A 19407-nucleotide genomic window follows, 5' to 3' on the forward strand; every position below is an offset into this window, starting at 1 on the left:
CACACACACACACAGGAATACTCCTCAGCCATAAAAAGAGTGAAATCTTGCCATTTACAACAACATGGATGGATTTGGAGGGTATTATGCTAAGTGAAATAAGTCAGACAGAGGAAGACAAATACTGTATATCACTTACATGTGGAATCTAAAAAATAAAACTAGTGAGTATAACAAAAAAGCCTCACAGATGTAGAGAATAAACTAGTGGTTACCAGTGGGGAGAGGGAAGGGGGAAGAGGCAAGATGGGTAGGGGATTAAGAAGTACCAACTATTATGTATAAAATAAATAAGCTACAAGGATATATTGTACAACACAGGGAATACAACCAATATTTTATAACTACAAATGGAACGTAACCTTTAAAAATTGTTAATCACTATGTTGTACACCTGAAATTAATATACATCAACTATACCACCCCCCATATATATGTGTATATACATACGTGTGTGTGTGATATTGTCCAATGAATGAAACTTGGTTTATTTGAAAAAGCCCAAGAAAAGAATATATTTTGAGCGGAAAATTAGTTTTGTAATTTAGGGTGGAATACTAAACCTCAGGGTGGCTTAGTGTTATGATGTGCCTTGTGCTCTGTTCAAAGATCTGATGTGTCATATGCTCCATGTAAAACCAGGAACAATCCACTTGTGGAATTTTTCTCTAAGTGCTCCAGCAATGAAACAGCTGCTCGAGTGAGGAATTCCAGTTTGAAAAGGTAAACCACATTATACTGCAGGTAACTAGTGGAGAGATGTTGGGCAAAGTAAACAATCTGATTTTCAACTGACCCAGGAGCCTATACAAACAATGCCACATTCACAGATGTGGGGATTCATATAGGTCTTGGATATCTTTCAAGATGTCAGGGGTCTACTGCAACGTTCAGGCATGTAACATCAGTGAGCAAAAGGCGTAGGATCCAAGAAAGATACCACCGTCCACACAGTGATAAATGCAAACTAACACCTGCTTCGCTGTTGCAATTAAGAGGGAGTAGACAGAACTATAACACACTGTAGTGTGCACACCCCAACCGGAGGGCTGCTTGGTGCTAGTCAATTGTTGCCTTGAGGGATTGTAGATCTCATGTATTCTAATTTTTATAAAAAAGTTGGAGGTCTAGGTTTTTATGTATTTCCAATTAAAGAATGTTAGCAGCTAGTTCACTAAAACAAACATTGCACAAACCAAATACCTGTGGCAAGCTAAGATTCGGCCCATGGCCCACCAATTGGCTACCCCTGGGCTGTAGTTTATCTGCCCCCTTTTGCCTGTGAGCTCCAGGACCCTAGAACCTGGTAAAAGGAATATACACATTCACTGAAGGGCAGCTGGAATAAGAACATGCACTCAAACTTGAAAGATGAGGGCTTAAAAGCCTCATTCAGCAAATTAGTGTATGTGAAATTCATTCATTCCTCATTATTTATTGCATATCCTAGTACAGGCCAGGCACTGTTGTAGGATTAGGTAAGGGCCGTACAGTAATGAATAAATCACATTTCTGCTGCTCTCTTAAAGCTTATATTCTAATAAGAGAGTCAATGATAAAGTAAAATAAGGTAATTTCAGATAGTGGCAAGCATTATGAAGAAGTTAATGTTAGCAAGGAATAGAACGTTGATGGGGGTTGTCAAGAGGGGCTTATTTCTGGAGAGGGGACCTGAATGATGAAGCCTATCACACAAGATATGGAAGAAAAGCATCCCGAGCAGGGAGGACAGCAAGTGGGAAGGACCAGGAATAGATGTGCACATTTGAGGATGAGGAGGAGAGGTTGGTTGATGGAAGAGGCTGGCAGGGGTCAGATCACATACAGCTGGAGTCAGGGGTTTGTAGAGTGAAATGAGAAACCACTGCAAGTTTTATGTATTAGAACAACATGGGATTAACGTTTCCAATACATCATTCACTACTGTTTGAAGGACTGTGGCAGAGACGTACAGATAGAAATGCTACTACACCTACTATTGAGATGATAGTTGATATAGGAGAGGAATTTGATGACACAGAACCAGGCAGCATAGGAATTTCCTGAGTTAGAATTATCCTGAGCAGAGGTGGCAAAAGCAGAAGGGTCAAGAGGACAGCTGGAATCAAGGAGGATGGTGTTTATTTCATGCTTTAATTATTAAAATCTTGTGCTGTTCAGATTCAGGGCTAATCTCAGTGAGGCAGCATTCTGAAACAGCTGTATTTTGAACTGTGTTTATAGGAAACATAGAATTCAAACTTCTCTAAGTAGTTGGGTGCTTTCTAACATGAATTGTTTGGATTGCAGGGGTAAAAATAGAACCCCCTTATGTCTAACACACATACTGTGCACAATGCTGGGAGGTAAGGGCCAGTTTGCAGACAAGAGGTTAAATAACTTGCCACATCACCTTAGTAGAGGAATGACTTGAATGCAGAGCTGACATGGAAGCCCATGTTCCTTTTATTCCAGAAATGGACAAAATTCAAACGGTTACAAAGTCAAGCTGTGTCTTCCAGCCACAGGAGTGGCTACTCTAAGGGACACGAGGGGATCAAGGCTGGACCTAGAATTGATCATTACTTTTGGAGCCAAGAGGTGGGTACTCGACTTTCCCCAAGAAAGGGCTTGTATTAAGAATCATTAGGATGAATACTAAACATCTTATTTGTAGATTTACAGCTGCAGTGGAAAACAAAGGTGAGCGGACAGACACAAATGGGGCGCATACATACAAGGCTGTTGAGGTACAAGCAGTAATGTATTAACATCAGGAACTTGGTGAGATACCTGGTGGATGAGGCCGCAATTTAGTACGTTTAGCCTGGGTTCCCAGACTTCTGAACTTCAGTAAAAAAAATTAAAGTTACCAAGCCTTGAGATCTACAAGGAACAGAAAAATGTGTTCAGGGACACCATAGGGTTACAATCAGCCAACCCAGAATATGGAAAATTCCAAGACAAATGACCCAATTTCTTTAAATTTCAAGGAAAAAAAAAGATGGACAATCTGTGATTTAAACCAAATATAGACCTTATTTGAACAAACCAATTATAAAAAATTAGAGACAGGGAAATCTGAATACTAAGTTAGACATACTGTTACTTTAAGTATAATAAAAATATTATGGACATTTAAAAAGCCCTTACCTTTTGGACTGAAATACGTGATGAAATCATTTGTCTGGGATTTTCTTCCAAGTAACGGTGGGAGGTGGAATGGTGAGTTGGTGAGGTATAAACAACGTTGCCTGACCTAGAATTGATCGTTACTTTTGGAGCCAAGAGGTGGGTACCCGACTTTCCCCTAATAAAAGTCTGAAAATTAAGTTTTTCAATTTGGGTACAGCAGCATAAGGTTGTCAAGCTCTTGACAACCTAGAAAACTGATTCACTAACAGCACAGGACAAAAATTAGGACACAAGGAAAAGTTATCATCCCAAAGCAACGTCTAACATGCAACCCTCACCTCACATGCAGATGTATCCTCCATACCTTCCATCTTCACAAAACCCCTTCACCCGCGTACTATTTCCAAACAAGGATAGGGTAGGTAAAAATTTCTACACTGTTAAGAATTCAGGATTAATTTGTTAAACAGGGCCTTGACATTTGCCTGTGCTTTTCTTCATGCCAGTCTTGTAAAGAAACTTTGCTATTTAGAGGCAGTTTAAGCTCTGCACAAATACTGTTACGGTTCAGCAATTTTATCATAAAAGCACATGTAGAAAGAACACTCTAAATGAACCGTTTATCCTTCCAGAAGTTGCTCATTCATACTAGGCCATGTTAGTTAGTTTTTATAGTCAGAAATGTAACTGATTAAGTATCATACCCGACATTTCTATATCCAAGTGAATCTTGTCTCCCTGTGAGGCTTTCTACTTTTTCCAGCCCCAATGCCCGCCACTGCTGAAATGTGTTCGGATATCTTTGGAATCCTCTTCAGAAGCTGTAACTATTCTTTTTAAACATCCTTAGTGGCAGTAAATCTTCATCTCTTTGTGGGTGTATTTGATTTTTTGAAACGGCAACAAGTCATTTGGAGCTAAGTCTAGTGGACAAGGTAAGCAATCAAGATGGGTGAAAATTTTAATGGAAAATTTTAACTATAAAGCAATATTTTATTTATTATGGCCTTTACAATCTCTAAATTGACTTCCAAAATATTGGGGAAATAACTCTCCATGTGAATAATTCTAAAAATATTCTTTGGCTATGACTTCTGGCTCTTCTTCTTTGTGGTCAGACTTGACTTTAACAGCCAGCCCAGGGGGGTGGGCGGCTCACCTTATCACTTAGCTCTCCTAGCTTAGATAAAAAGCGTCATTAAATACCTCAAGAAAAATGTTAATGCTCAGTAGTTGTCTCTAATTTGCTGTCATGTTGAAAGTTCTGGTTTGCTCACCCTTGCAATAGTACTTAAACCCCACTTAAAATAACCTTATGGTGCCATTTATGTGCAAATCAAGTTTTGACTTAGTTTCATGCTACAACTAAACATTTAATGTAACATTGTTGGGCCACATCCATTTGCTTTTTCCATATATACAGAGATTTCTATGATAGCTCCCAATGCAGGTAAGAATTACATTTTAATAATCTCCAACTTTATGTAATGGAAGAAAGAACAGGTCTGTCAGAAAATCAGTACAGCCATTTTACTATTAAAATTTTTCTCTTTTTAATAATTTATTTAAATAAGATGTATGAAGCAGTTTAGAAAAACAAGATTTGTATTTTATTTCCTTGTAAAAATCTTTACACATGCAGACGAACCAGTGTTAAGAAAGTATTCACCATCATTTAAACAAATAACCACTTAAATAGAACAGTGTCTGCAGTTTCATCTGTATAAAAATAAGATACATTTTTACAGAATTCACGCTCCAGTTCTTATAGCAATAAACAATACACAAGTATAATAATTACAATTGAACCTGACCATGGTTTTCAATTAAGATACTGCTAGGGCATTTTATGTGCAAAAAAAAAACACAAACAAAAAAAGTTCTTTTCAAAAGAAAATGTCCTCAGTGTTTCTAGAGACCTAGAGAATTTTAAGAAATCAAATCCTAATCAGTTTGCTTTTGTTTCAATTATGAGTCCATACATCACACTGCAGATAGCCAAAATCAGAAGTTGATGAAGGCTCAAAGGAAGAAATTCAGCGCCTGTGCCTGCCATGTCCTGAGCGACTGCCACCATGGTGCTTGCCTTTATGAGACCTCTCAAAGGAGCGAGATCTTTCACGCCTGTCCCTATGGTGTCCCCTTTCATGCCTGTGTTTCTTGACAGCGTCTGAGTGATCCCGAGACTTGCTCTGAGATCGAGAACGAGACTTTTTCCTTTTATGACCATGTCTATTTGAACTTTTTAAATCATCTCTGGTATGCTTGGCTTTAAGGTGAGGAGAACCATGATTATGATGTCTTCTTGGGCTTTCACTGTGACTGCGGGACCTGCTTCTTGATCTCGAGCTGTATGTTCCAGATCGACTCCGCCTATTATTATAACTTAGAATAATAAAAATTTGAGGTTTAGATTCAGTTTCTACTGGGAACAGATTAGTTTTGGTGGTGCTTAGCATAGCAGGTTCAAAACAAAACTAACGAATGGTGTCAGTAACAGGCCAGACTGAAGACTTTTATTGTATTTCCCCACCCCTCGCTACCTCTCTAGCCTGTTCACGTATTAGACAAATCTTGAACAAATTTACTGGATGTCTATATTCCAAGGAGGAGAGTAATTAATTTTTAGGCCCCTAGATAGCTATTTATTGAATTATCTCCCACACGCTCAAAAGAATCACTGAAGAGCCACAAGTAGCTAGCCATCTAATTATAAAGCTAATTAGTGAAGATTCTTTGGCTATGATTGTCCTGATTATTGGTTATTAATTATTAAGTGGTCAGCCAGGCCCTACACTTCAGAAACGTGGACAAAAACAGAATAGGATGCCATACATACACCACCACAAAACAAAAAAGCCACATGCCTACAGAGCGTATTTCCAAACTCATTTCTCACAATTTACCATATTAAAAGACTAAAAAATCTAGCCTAATTTTGAAAACAGTCTATGTGCAATTTTTTTAAAAAAGCCAGAACCTTTACTCCAACTAAGACTGCTTTCCCTAAGAGAGTATTTACTTACTGTCTTCTTGGAGTATGTGATCTAGAACGTGATCGTGTTCTTGACCTTGACCGACTTGCACTTCTGCTATTTCTACTTCTCTTGCTGTCTTTTCTTACACTTTAAAAAAAAAAAAAAACCCACACAATATTTTAGTTGCATACTAAGTATGTTAGAAATCAAACATAAAAAGATTCCTCAGGCCATTTTTCTAACTCAAGTATACTCACCCATTATAAGGGCTTTTGGAAGCCTGTTGTCTATCCTCAGGTTCTTTTTTGACTGTCTTCACATTAACGGAGATCGGTGACTTCTCTTCAGCTTTTACTTCTCTTGGTGATGCTGTTAAAAAAAAAACATAATAAGGCATGTTAACTACTAGATTTTACAGAGGGCCAATTTTGTTTCTAAATGTGACTCCAAATACCATCCAAGTATCAGTCCTCAGTTGGCTGTCACGAGAGAAAACAGTAATAGCTTCTTAACATCTTTGTTTCTATGCAACTGTTAAGTACTAAGGCTTTCTAATAACCATATATCTTCAGTACTCAAGTCATTTCAATCCTGAATTAATCTTACATGGTTTAGAGGCTGGAGAGAATCCACCAAGGGTTGAAAGGGCTGGAGTTCCATCAGGATTCAATCCCTTTGCTTTTAATTTGGCTTCTTGTAAGGCCACTTTTCTTTTCTCTACTTCTTTTTCCAGCAATTCATAGTTTGGCTGTTGAAGAAAGTGCAGTTAGTATTTCTCTTTTACAGAAGTTTAGATTCTTAGCACCGACAAAATATTAACACAAACATAAGTAAACAGAATTACCTTTTTTCTGGTATAAAGCCTGAGCGTTTCTATGCAGATTTCCTGGATCTCCTCTTCGGTAGTACCAAAAAGGAGAAACCAATGGGGACGAGTTGGCAATGGAATCTAAACCATAAAAATAGAATAGTTTACATGAAATTTTCACTGTTTTTATTAGGAGAACTGATACTTCTTGTGATTTACTCTACAGGACTATAGAATATATCAGGCTATATATATAACCTACCTGAAGAGCTCTAGCTGCAAGGTAGATGCAAGCACATGCTATAGTCTCTGGTTGAAATCGAACAAATACATTGGTTCGAAGACTGTCATTCATATAATTCCTGAAAAATATTTCAACCATAAGCTTTGTATGTAAATAAACCAGTTCTTCTGAAGCTTACATAAAATTGGAGACTCAATCTACTTTATTCTTTTTTCTTCTCATTTTTATCTTCAATATTCTAGCATATAACAATTCTTAACTCAAAAATCAGTAAGAGATAAGAATTTAACACTAGAATCATTCTTCATGTCTCCTATATATAAGCAAAGTCCTTTAAAATAATTCCTTATTATTCCAAATAGAACGTAAAGATTTTTAAAAACATTTCTATGAAAAGCAATGAAAGTCAGTTCTGACATGACTAGTTTCAGAAATAAACCACTCCAACAATACTTCAAGCCATTAATTACTGACCATCTCTCTCCTTTATCCACAATGAAAAGCAGTGTCAATCAAGTTCTTTCAAAAACTCAATACTGTGAGAGGGGTAAAAAAGGCATTTTCAGTAAGCACTCACCAAATTATATTAAGAAAGCTAAGTACGCTACTTCAGAAAACCTGGGTTGGGAAGTGAAGAGCAAAAAACACATACAACAGCCTTGTTTACATACCTTTTTGTGACTAAGTATAAATAAAAGCAGTAACTACTTCAGTTAATAAATTACTGGACTTTTATATTAATGAACCCTCCCCACAAAATTCCTAAAGTATTGAAGAAATTTTACAAATAGTTCAAAAGGTTAACTAAAAGACTATTTCTTAAAATTCCTTACCCATGAAAACTGCTAAAAATCTGTTTTATAAAACATATATTAAAAAATGTCATGCATTTTATAAAAGTAATGAGACTTTTCTAGTATTACTAATATTTATTGAGCCCAAAAAGCATGGCAGTCGTAAGTCCAGAACATAAGAATTACATCACTTAAGTACTGCACATCATCAACAGTCTTAAGACAGTAGTTGTGGCTGAACCACGAACTCCTTGTTTTAACTTTAAATAAGTCAGCACTGCAAATCACACAAAGTTCTAAAGTGCTATGTTAATATTAACATCTCTTAAAAATAAGTACTTCTTCCTTCTATTACTATTGCCTCCAATAGCCCAGCAGCTATGAATTCAAGTATGGTAATGGTGCCCACTTTAAGCTGCCGTCTCCTTTGGTAGAATTCATGCTATACATACCAAAAAAAAAAATAGAAATCTAGTCAAACTCCTAACAAAAATCATTTAATTCATAATGGCTGGACAACAAATCTATCAAAAATGAACTATTCATTTTGATAGTTACAGGTATACATTAAATACATAGGCATGTTGAAGAGTTACTTCTAGAAGCAAATATACAAATCCTTTTGACACCCCGACAGAACTAGAAGATGCTGCCAGATGGATATGGACCACTTCAGTGAATCTCGGATGAGAGCTTGCACTGGATTGGCTGGAGAGCAGGGCAGCCAATCAGGCCATCCTGAGGTCATGGGCTGAAGTGCAGAGGGCAGAGTTCTATGACTTACCATCATGGACTACCCTTTAATTAAAGAGTAGAAAAAAGAACAAAGTTAAATTGAGTTCTCCATTAAAAGTAATTAGTCAAGCCAAGAAAACAGGAAGCAGAAATAAGCATTATTTACCTTTTCATTAAAAAACAAAAAAACAAAAAGCACCAAAACAAACTCATCTCATTATTTTGGAAAGGGAAAATGAAACTTACTTTATTTCTGCTTCTGTTTTCCTGGCTAGGAAAGAAATGTAAAAAAGCAACTTACCAGGCAGTTTGAACCAGGGTTTGATTACGTTCACATTCTAAGACTTGTAAATACATAACAATGATCTGAAGGACAAGGGAAAAAAACTCAGTTTAGCATACTGGTGGTTCTTTCAGAGTACAGAGTTCAATGAACATAAGTAACTGAAAATGTTAGGTGCAAGTTTTAATTCTTCTATAAACTGTATAAATAATACAGACCAACTAAAATGTACCCGAGAGTCAATGTAGGTTATTATGCTACTAGAGTTCATACAGAGACGTAATGTTCCAAAATTGTGCAGGAAAAAAAAAGGAAGTTAAATCAGTTAAGAACAGTATCTAAGTTTCATGTGACAGGAACTGATTATTTCATTTAATTTCCCAAGGTACAAAAACCCTAGAAGGGCTTCCCTGGTGGTGCAGTGGTTGAGAGTCCGCCTTCCGATGCAGGGGACACGGGTTCATGCCCCGGTCCGGGAAGATCCCACATGCCGTGGAGCGGCTGGGCCTGTGAGCCATGGCCACTGAGCCTGTGCTCCGCAACAGGAGAGGCCACAACAGTGAGAAGCCCACGTACCGCAAAAAAACAAAACAAAACAAAACCTAGAGACTACTATGTTTTTAAAGTTACACAATGGGTATGATACATATTATGTATGCACAACTCAGAGTGGATAAGTAATCAAACACTAATATTTCTACAGTGAAGCTTATCACACTAAAGTGTGATAAATTAAAAAACTCATATAAATGAGTTTACCTCAGTTCTGATCTTTCTGGACCTGTATTATCATCACTCGCATTTTACAATTTTAGAGATGTGGAATCTGAGAAACATATCTGCCTAGGTCACACAGCTAATGGCAGAAACAAGTTTCTATGTGCAGATGGTCCTGCCCCCAGAGCACCTGTTCTCTTAACCATTGTGCTACAGCTTATGTTGAGCATATGGAAGCCAAGAGACACTGGAGAAACCTAAGAACATTCAATAATGCTAAAAGTGAGCAGCCACACTCAGCATTTCACCATGCCACAGGGTAGCATACTGTCAGATACTTCTGCAGATACACGTATTATTTATTCCTTGGCTAATATCTAAAAGTCTCCGTTTTCTAGGTATGGAAACTGGGTTACCTCAGAAGCAAAAAGAACAAAATAAAGAGTAAAGATTTGAACCCAAGTCTTTTCAACTCCCATTTTACTGAGAAATATCAATATCCAAAAAGTTGCCTTTTACAACCAACTCTCAAATATAAATTCATGTAAAATAGAATTTTAAGAAAATCCCTAATACTTACGAATGTTATTTCTGTGTTCTACAACTCACCTTATGGGGATGCTTGACATGAACACAAAATCCCAACTCCTTTAGCACCCTCCTCTCTGCCTTGATAACTTGATTTTTGGTGTTAATGTAGTTCTGATCAAGGATCAGGGGGCTTGGAGTCCTATAGTTTGTAAGAAATAAAATCAAAACTGTTTTGCACATCCAAAAAATTTTATTTGTGGCATCTCCATTTTCCCTTCCAACCAACTATTGGCAACAGAAACCAGCTTTTTAAACTCCTGCAAACAAGTTAAAAGCATTAATCTTGTGCTGTCCAAGTTATACTAATTAAATATATACTTTCTAGACTCAGTTCCTAGTTTACTAACAAAACCCTGCAATGAAAAAAATTCACTCTAATGCTCTTAGATACATCCTTGTTGATTTTTTTCATCCAGATACTTTAGGTATATATATTAGGTGATAGACAGCCTGATTTATTTCCACAAACCTCGTTAGTCTCCATAGACTCCAGGACCAAAACTAATGTGCTCTTGAAAATACGTACTATAAAGACCTCATAAGATTATAGTGATTTCACTCATTTTATAAAATATCAAATCTTGGCTAGTTTAACGCCAAAATTAAAATTAGGGGATAAAACGGTGGGTAGCTAATTCAGATTCCTCTAAATGGGCAATTTGTTTAAATAAACTGATCTAAGAATCTCTGTTAAAGAAAATAATCTGGAAACTATAGATTCAGCTCAACTACCAAAGAAATGTTTTAAAAGTCAGATTTAAAATTCGAAGTGATCAATAAAAACCAGGCCAAAATTTGGTCAGAGTTGTCATTATTAGGTACTAACTTTAGTATGCAATGGCAAAAGAGATGGGAAGACCAACCATAATGAAGAAACTAGAAGAGTACTCAAGGTCTCTGTGCCAGACTAAATTATGATAGCTTCAAAAGTTACGATGCAAAAGGCGATATATATCAGTGGTTCAATGCTTTGGGAAAAAATGCTTTCAGTTAAAACATCTTTAAGCCTTAAAATTGAAAACTAGTTTCTTAATGAGAAGTCAGTCAGGACTTAGACTTTCACTTTAAAGCCTATAAAATGTCCCAATGTCCTTCATTTGAGACATTCTTAGATCCAACCAACAAAAAATACGTTTTTATTAAGACCCTGATAAGGTATGTACCTGGGTAGAACAATTAAATACTTTTCCCCATACTCAATTCATTTTCAGCCAAAAGATTCATGAGTTTTTGCTCTGGGCAGAACACAACATTTTAAAAAGACAGTCATTCTGAACACTGCCCCCACTTTATAACTCATTTTACCATGCACACCAAATCCAGAAAAATTTAAGCCCATGTTAGCCAAAAACCTAGATATCCATTTGAAGATCAGAAAACAATCTGAAATAAGCTACCTTACCCTGTAGTGATATGCTACCAGAGTAAAAACAATCAGCTACCATATTTATTTTCCATTCTTTCTCCTATTTCAAATTATAAAACTGGAATGCTTAGACTATTTTTAATTATTCTATCCTATACGATTTTTATCAAGTTGGATATAAGACAAAAGTTGGCAAAGCTGACAAGATAGAAAACAGCATGTTAACAACATTTAAAATGGCCTTCACTCAATTCAGTTCTTCTTACAGCTTTGAAAGGTGTGAGAAATGCGGCCACCAATTGGGGAGGGAGCTGATTTCTAACATAAAAACATAATAATGAACCCATTTTTATCAGGACAAATAGGCTACAAGTTCATTGTTCTTTGGGAAAAAAATCAAATTTAACTCAAATGATAACAATGTATATATGAAAACATATTCCAAAGATCTTAAGGTTTATGATTTTTCAGATGTTAAAACAGAAAATTTGGAAAAAAAGTCAAAGCTACTTAAGACTCTTTAACCGATGGACTCTTTAACCTGATGGCCCCTTCATCGGGCATTCATTAGGAGACAGAATACCTCTGGTGTTAATAGTTGCGCATCACCTTAACCCTTAATGTACAACTCAAACAGTAAACTGCACCATTAGAATCCTTATAAAATTATTACAAAAGCAGTTTTGTCTCATTTTTTCCCACTTATGTTGAACAAATTCATTATACCTCTTACTAACTTGCTTTAAGAGTTGATTTCAAATTCTGTTAAAATTCATTTCCTTGCAATCAACCAACTAAACATTTGAATTATGGCTATTAGTCCCAAATCAGGTTTAATCGTTAATTCTGCTTACACGAATTACTTCCCATCCATTCTGCCACAATCTTTACTTTCCCATTTTTCTGTGTCAAAATCCCCAACATTAAACCAATTAAGCAAACCAAACTAGTATCTACTATAATTCCGCTAAGTACGCAGCTTATTGCTTAGGCCTACTACTACCTGTAGTCTTCAAAGTTAACTTTGTAGGTGTATAATCTTCTTTTTGTTCAGAACTGGTTTTACCTCACAAATCAAAGAAGGCTCAATGAATATATAATTTACACTACTTACAAAGACTATTTTGTATCCGAAGTAGAAAAATGTGTCCCCATATAACAGCAGTAATAAGATTCAGACTGCCTAAGCAAATGGTTTCTTTAAAGCATCAATTAGTACCTTACGTGGTAACAAGTACATCAAATTGAATTAAGGCTTACTAGAATTTCTTCCTCCCCAATTAGGTAAACTTTCCTTTCCAATAAAAGTTTGAAGAGGTAACATTTTAAAATCTTTTTAAAAGAAACCATCTGTTCAGAAAACAATTTTCATGATCAAAAAATACCCAAACCTAACTCTACCTACCTCCTCCGCTTTTAAATTTTTCAGATTAATTTATATGAAAAGAACAACTTTCAAATTTTAGTCTTAGTATGAAATTCTGGGTCCTGGTCATTTGACGTTTATTATCTGGTCTCTCAGAATAGCTATTTTTCCTTCAGCATGATCTTGAAATACAACCACAACAACAAATTTAGGAGCAGATCCAAACAAATATGGTTTGTCTCACTCACGTGGTACAAAGGACCAAGAAAATGAAGAACAAGGTCTTTAAGAGACTGTACTTAAACGAGATCAGTTTTCAAGAAGGCAGACTGCTACTCAACCTACAGAAATTTGTAATTCCTACCTCAAAAGAACGTTCTTTCTTTGGCAGTGTTTAAAAAAAGTTTTCGAGCCACCAAAATAAAATGCAGAGGAAGACTGGACTAAATGACAAGATCTCTTCCCTTCCAACTCTAATCTATGATCTATATGCATGTTGAAAATACCACACCATATTCACCAATGAGTGGGTTGCACCAGGCTTCGAATATCTGTCTTCTTTTAGAGAAGCCTTATAGTATGAAGGTAGGTGCCTTAAAACTACATAAAACTCTTAATTTGCTGGGAGTATGCTACATCTCAAAAGCAAATTATAATTGGAAACTACTGAAACAAAAAAGCAATCTTACGTTTTTAAATTCAGCCATTTATTCTGAGCTTAAAAAACCATTCTCAAACTACAAAAAACTGAAGATAGAAAAAAAAAAAAAAATCCAGGATGGGGCATGGGCATTAGTTCTTTCTAAAAGCTCCTCTGGTGATTCTAATATGTAGTCAGGACTTAAATACAGTGATCTAAAGTCTACAAATATGATGCCTCTGTTATTACCAAGGTCACACTTCAATTTAAAGCTATTCATAAACTAAATTAAAATAAATAGCACCAGTAAGACAAACTGATATATACTTTACCTAACTAAAGTGTAATATTGATAGTACTTTCTAATAACGTTAACCTATGCAAAAAATTGCTAAACTATCATTCTAATAACTTGGACAGCAAAGACAAACGCTTATAACAAGAAACAGGAGTTTTTCTAAATGGTTCACCAGTGGCCAACCTGTTAGTCCCCGATTCCAGTGACCTATTCTCAGAGCACTGGCTTCTCCTTGGGGATTTTCGATACTTCACTCACTGTTGCCATGACGACAGCTTCATCGCTATGTACCACTCCACATCACCCAGGCTTTGGTAAATGTAGCTGGTCGCTGTATAGTCGGTTGCAAGGGAAAAAAGAGTTGAAGTTAATAACATATACAAGCTACCTGTCTGAGTAAACTTGTAATATGCATAGAACACTTTTACATCCTGCCTTAAAAAAAAAAAAGACTTCCATGCAATTAACAACTCCTTTTAAATTTCATGCTACAATCAGACTTCTAAGATTGAGACACAATCAATTTCTCTGCAATAATGATGGAAAGAAAAGGGAAAAAAAAACAAACCACAGTTACATCGGACACAACAGTCAAATCAGGTGAGATGTTTTAAATTCCAAGGTTTTTATAGTTAAGAGGACCTACTCTGAAATCAAGGAAGACTATTCGAAGAAAAATTTCAAAATAGATAATACTAAATGATAACAGTAAGCTCAATGGTCCAAATACTAACAAAACTATTTCCTTTAAGCAAACACAGAATCCTTTGACAAAAGATACAAAACCTTTTTATTAGTGTCATTTTGTTTAAACACCCTGAAAAATCACCTAGATCTAAATATAAGTTTTAGCTCAGACCATGCTAAATACCAATTTGAAAACTTCCCAATTTTCAGGGATTCCTAAGAAGCTAAAAGATATTTTTAAATGAAAACTAAAAAAATTAGTCTATCCCTGGAAATGGTTATGGTTAATGAGAAAAGATGGCAGAATAAAGAATGTAGAAAACTGAAAAATGCTGTGAAAACTATCTGGGTAGCAATGTTTCAGATTTTAAGGTTACTACTGGCTTGTCTCTGAATAATTCCATTACTGCCAACTTACAGACTCAGCAAAAAGACCACTCACGTAAGATACTAATTGGGTACTAACCGGTTACCCAACCCCAAAACGACTTAAAATCCTTCTATAACTTCCTTTCAAACTCAGTACAAGTTTATCTAACATCACAACAATTTCTTAAGAAGTGAACACAAGAACTAACCTACACCAAGTATATTCTTTTGTAGCATATACTACAGATCATCTATAGACAACACTGCAACTAAAACTTTTTGGTACTGCCTCACACAAACACATAAAGTGTTAGCAGGTATCCACAACACCTAAAAGACAACACTATTTTGGTCTCTATTTTCTTACAACATCAGATAAATGAGCCTTATCTAAATGTAACCCACTTACTGAGACTGTCACCTGACCAAAACAAAATACCTGTTTAATCCCTTTGACTCCAAACTTTATCATCCTGCAGTCCTTTCAGATCCGGTATTATAGGATATATCGTAGTTCAATGTTGAGAAGTATTCTAACAAAAGCCAACCTCAATTGGTAAGGAATTAACTGGGACTTCCCGGTGGAAAAACAATCTACACAAAATTTTGCCACAGTATTAACTTGAACTGCAGTGTTTACACTTCCAGCCTTCAGTCTTCCAGAGAAGGGAGGGGAAAAATAACTTACAGAATACAATCACACTTGAGTCAAACGTATTCCCTTTCTTGTTTAATCTTAAACCACAGGACTGGCTTCACAGCACTGTTAGGATTGTCCGTAAACGCAACTGCCTCTACAAACTTTAGATAACTGGTTAATTGTGATTTTTCAAATTAAGTATCAGCGTGTTCCTATGTGAATTTTAACACCTAAATTAAAGTCAGTTTTCCCTTGCATCGGTTTTAACTTGAGAGGAAAGAATGTTTTGATCTGATGATTGGTGCACAGCACAGTAGTATCAAGAGATCTGTGTTCAATAATGCCAATCTTACCTTTTTCCTCTTAACTGGCGTAGATGGTGAAATACATTAATCACATCTCTTATTCTTCTAGGTGCTTCTTCGATTTTTGATGCAAGATTAATACATGCCATGGCAACAATCTGAAAGAACCACGAGCCAATAAAAAGTTGTGAGATTATGGCACTACAGAGTACTGCTAGAAAAAAGTGCCCCTCTCAAAGTCTAAGGAACTTATCCTGTTGAAAAAACTTTAGGACACAGCTGAGAACTTTAGGACCTTTGGTGAAATGAAATCGCAGTTGACATTTCTAAGACATAGGCTTACCAACTATGCTAGCGTAATGCTTTCTTCTTATCGCTTAATTCCCCTTAATTGTGAATCCAGAGCCAAGTTCAATCTCACAGAAATTTTGCATTTGGTTGAAAATTCTAATTCTTGATAACAGGGCACCTGGGCTCAGGATCCATCTTCTGGTTCTAAAACACTTTCCTAAAGTCCCTACTTCCCGGTGGGTGAGAGCTAGGTACAAAGGCCTGAAACTAACCACTCCCTTTCTGGAAAAATTGGCTGCTGACACCACCTCCGCCCTCCTTCCCATTTCCGGATGAAAAAAAATCCCCTTTCACCCGCCCCCGCTCTGCTTACCTCGAAACTGTGCTTGACGAAAGATTTGGAATAGAAAAAACGATGAAACAACACCTGCCCCGTTGCCATCGCCACCTGCAGACAAGAGAGAAGAACGGAAGCGCAGGGGTCAGGCGGGCCCGCACCAGGCGCCGCCGCCATTTTGTGCCGCCGCCGCTCGCTCCCCTCCCCCTCCCGGCTGCGAACAGCTCCCGTCCCCGTCCTCTCGTCGCCCGGCGCCCTCCCGCTCTCGACACGCCCGGGCCCCGGCTGCGACCCGCGGCTAGAGAGCCCCAAGGGAACACCCCCAACCCGGCCGGGACCTGGCGGTACCGGGACACAACGGAGAGGGAGGCGCAGCAGGTCGGCCCGGGGCCGGAGCACTGACCTGCGGCAGCCGAAGGAGAATGCCAGCGGCCTGGATGAGCTCGCAGCCCAGGATGCGCAAGTCCGTCTCACTGGGCAGGTCGAGCCCGTCCTGCATGGACGGGGTGGGCGAGAGCCGCTCCTCCGGAATCAGCGAGTGGTCGATGGTGAGCGAAACTTCCGAGTACAGGCGGTCGCCGATTAGGATCCCTCCCGTCGTGGTCGTCGTCGTGGTCGTCGTGCCGGAGCTGGAGCCGCCCGCGCTCGGGGCGGCAGACGAGGCGGCGGCGGCGGCAGCGGTCGCGGTAGGGTGAGGCCCGGACGCCATGGTCTCAGCGAGCTGCACGCACGCCCAACGCAGCCGGAACCCGGAGTGAGACTAACCAGCGTCCTCGGCGCGACGGATATTCCCGTGACCGCCGGGTTCTGGGCCGCTTCACGCAGCGTGCGCTTCCGCCCTGACGTCACCACGCCCCTCCGGCGTGCGCCAACTAGTCCCTTCAGGCCTCGATTCCGCCCGCCGCGCCTCAATCCTGCGCTGGCCCGGGAGCGGCGGGACGCTCGGGTGACCTGGGTTCCCTCTCCGCTGGGCCTCCAGAGTGGTAGAGGAGGTGATCTATTTCCTAAAACAAGCCCAAGCCGCCTCGTTTGTAATATTTTAAACCACAAGTATAATAAAGGAGGCTAACAAAATAGCTTTACAAGATACCTTATCCCCAAGTTCGAGTCTGCAAAATTTACTGTAACCCCTGCGCGTTGACAGCTTGTCTAGAACGTGCGTCCCTGTGCTCCCGTCTCTCTTCCTCTCCTAACTTTTCGCATTTAGGTGGCGCAGTTTCGGCGAGCACAAAGGGTCGACCTTCGCCCACATTGGCGGGTGGAAGTGGCTACTCCGATGTCGTGTATGGACGAACTTGTAATTTAAAGTGACCCGCAAGGAATCTGGAGAAGGGTGCTTTACAGTATTTTTAGAAAACAGGAATGTGAACTACTTCGGCCCAAAAAACAAAAACCTCCCCGATGAGCGTGTGGTTCACAGGGGTTTCGAACTAAGGCGAAGGCTTCGTATTGACTGGGAGGGCAGCTGCTTTAGCAGGTTCGCTTGCGAAACTCAGGCCTGAGCCAGTGACAACGTCACAGCTTTCGCTAATCTGGAAAATCCCTAGTTTCCAAAAATAGTCTTAGGGCGAGATTTTACAGAGGTAATTTGATTATGCCTGGGGTCTATGTATTCCTGCGTGGTTACTCCAATTAGGTAGTATGGGAGAAATAAAATCTCCTTTGTATACATATTTTTCCCTCTGTGATATTAGCAGTTCTCCAAATTTCCTCAAAATTGAAGTAAAAACAATGATACTGATCCAGACTACTAGAAGCTAGAGTGGGAGGAAAAGGAGTAGATCTTGATTTACTCCAGCCATTTTTTGTCCCTTGCCTGAACCTTGGAGAGGTCCAGGGATGAGAAGTCCCATTGCCTTTCTATTATATAGCTCAGTTTTAAGACTTAGTTTAATTATAGAAAATTGAAGCCTGGATCTATAGAACAAAGGGAGCTTGAATACATTGAAATATTTGTCAGTGATGTCACTAAAGCAAAACATATTCAAGGGACTTCCCTGGTGGTCCACTGGTTAAGAATCTGCCTTCCAATGCAGGGGACGCGGGTGAGGAACTAAGATCCCACGTGCTGCAGGGCAACTAAGCCCGTGCGCACTAGAGCCCAAGCGGTAACTACGGAGCCTGTGAGCCTTCACGCTCTGAAGCTTGTGTGCCACAGCTAGAGAGAAGCCTGCGCGCCACAACGAAAGATCCCGCATGCCACAACGAAGATCCCGTGTGCCACTGCTAAGACCCGATGCAGCCAAAAAAAAAAAAAAAGTGCTCCCGTCTCTCTTCCTCTCCTAACTTTTCGCATTTAGGTGGCGCAGTTTCGGCGAGCACAAAGGGTCGACCTTCGCCCACATTGGCGGGTGGAAGTGGCTACTCCGATGTCGTGTATGGACGAACTTGTAATTTAAAGTGACCCGCAAGGAATCTGGAGAAGGGTGCTTTACAGTATTTTTAGAAAACAGGAATGTGAACTACTTCGGCCCAAAAAACAAAAACCTCCCCGATGAGCGTGTGGTTCACAGGGGTTTCGAACTAAGGCGAAGGCTTCGTATTGACTGGGAGGGCAGCTGCTTTAGCAGGTTCGCTTGCGAAACTCAGGCCTGAGCCAGTGACAACGTCACAGCTTTCGCTAATCTGGAAAATCCCTAGTTTCCAAAAATAGTCTTAGGGCGAGATTTTACAGAGGTAATTTGATTATGCCTGGGGTCTATGTATTCCTGCGTGGTTACTCCAATTAGGTAGTATGGGAGAAATAAAATCTCCTTTGTATACATATTTTTCCCTCTGTGATATTAGCAGTTCTCCAAATTTCCTCAAAATTGAAGTAAAAACAATGATACTGATCCAGACTAC

General features: G+C 38.8%; 1 protein-coding gene across 2 annotated transcripts; it reads right to left on the reverse strand.

Annotated features, from left to right (window-relative positions):
• Positions 1 to 4706: 4706 nt before the first annotated feature.
• Positions 4707 to 18226, reverse strand: CCNL1 (cyclin L1). Of its 2 annotated transcripts, XM_007447837.1 has the most exons (11): positions 16967 to 18226; positions 16600 to 16674; positions 15984 to 16093; positions 10283 to 10403; positions 8975 to 9039; positions 7163 to 7262; positions 6937 to 7041; positions 6699 to 6840; positions 6350 to 6461; positions 6141 to 6239; positions 4707 to 5499 (listed from the first exon to the last, which is right to left on the reverse strand). In XM_007447837.1, the coding sequence occupies exons 1-11, from the start codon at positions 17270 to 17272 to the stop codon at positions 5151 to 5153; spliced, it is 1584 nt and encodes a 527-aa protein (XP_007447899.1). In that variant the 5' UTR covers positions 17273 to 18226; the 3' UTR covers positions 4707 to 5150. The 2 variants fall into 2 exon arrangements, with proteins under 2 accessions (XP_007447899.1, XP_007447900.1); XM_007447838.1 differs by lacking the exons at positions 4707 to 5499; positions 6141 to 6239; positions 6350 to 6461; ... (1 more) ...; positions 6937 to 7041; positions 7163 to 7262 and adding an exon at positions 8712 to 8736 and having other exon boundaries at positions 16967 to 17272.
• Positions 18227 to 19407: the final 1181 nt, after the last annotated feature.

The sequence above is a fragment of the Lipotes vexillifer genome, unplaced genomic scaffold (assembly GCF_000442215.2).
Source record: "Lipotes vexillifer unplaced genomic scaffold, Lipotes_vexillifer_v1.1 scaffold1207, whole genome shotgun sequence".
In the NCBI taxonomy this organism is placed as follows: Eukaryota; Metazoa; Chordata; class Mammalia; order Artiodactyla; family Lipotidae; genus Lipotes; species Lipotes vexillifer.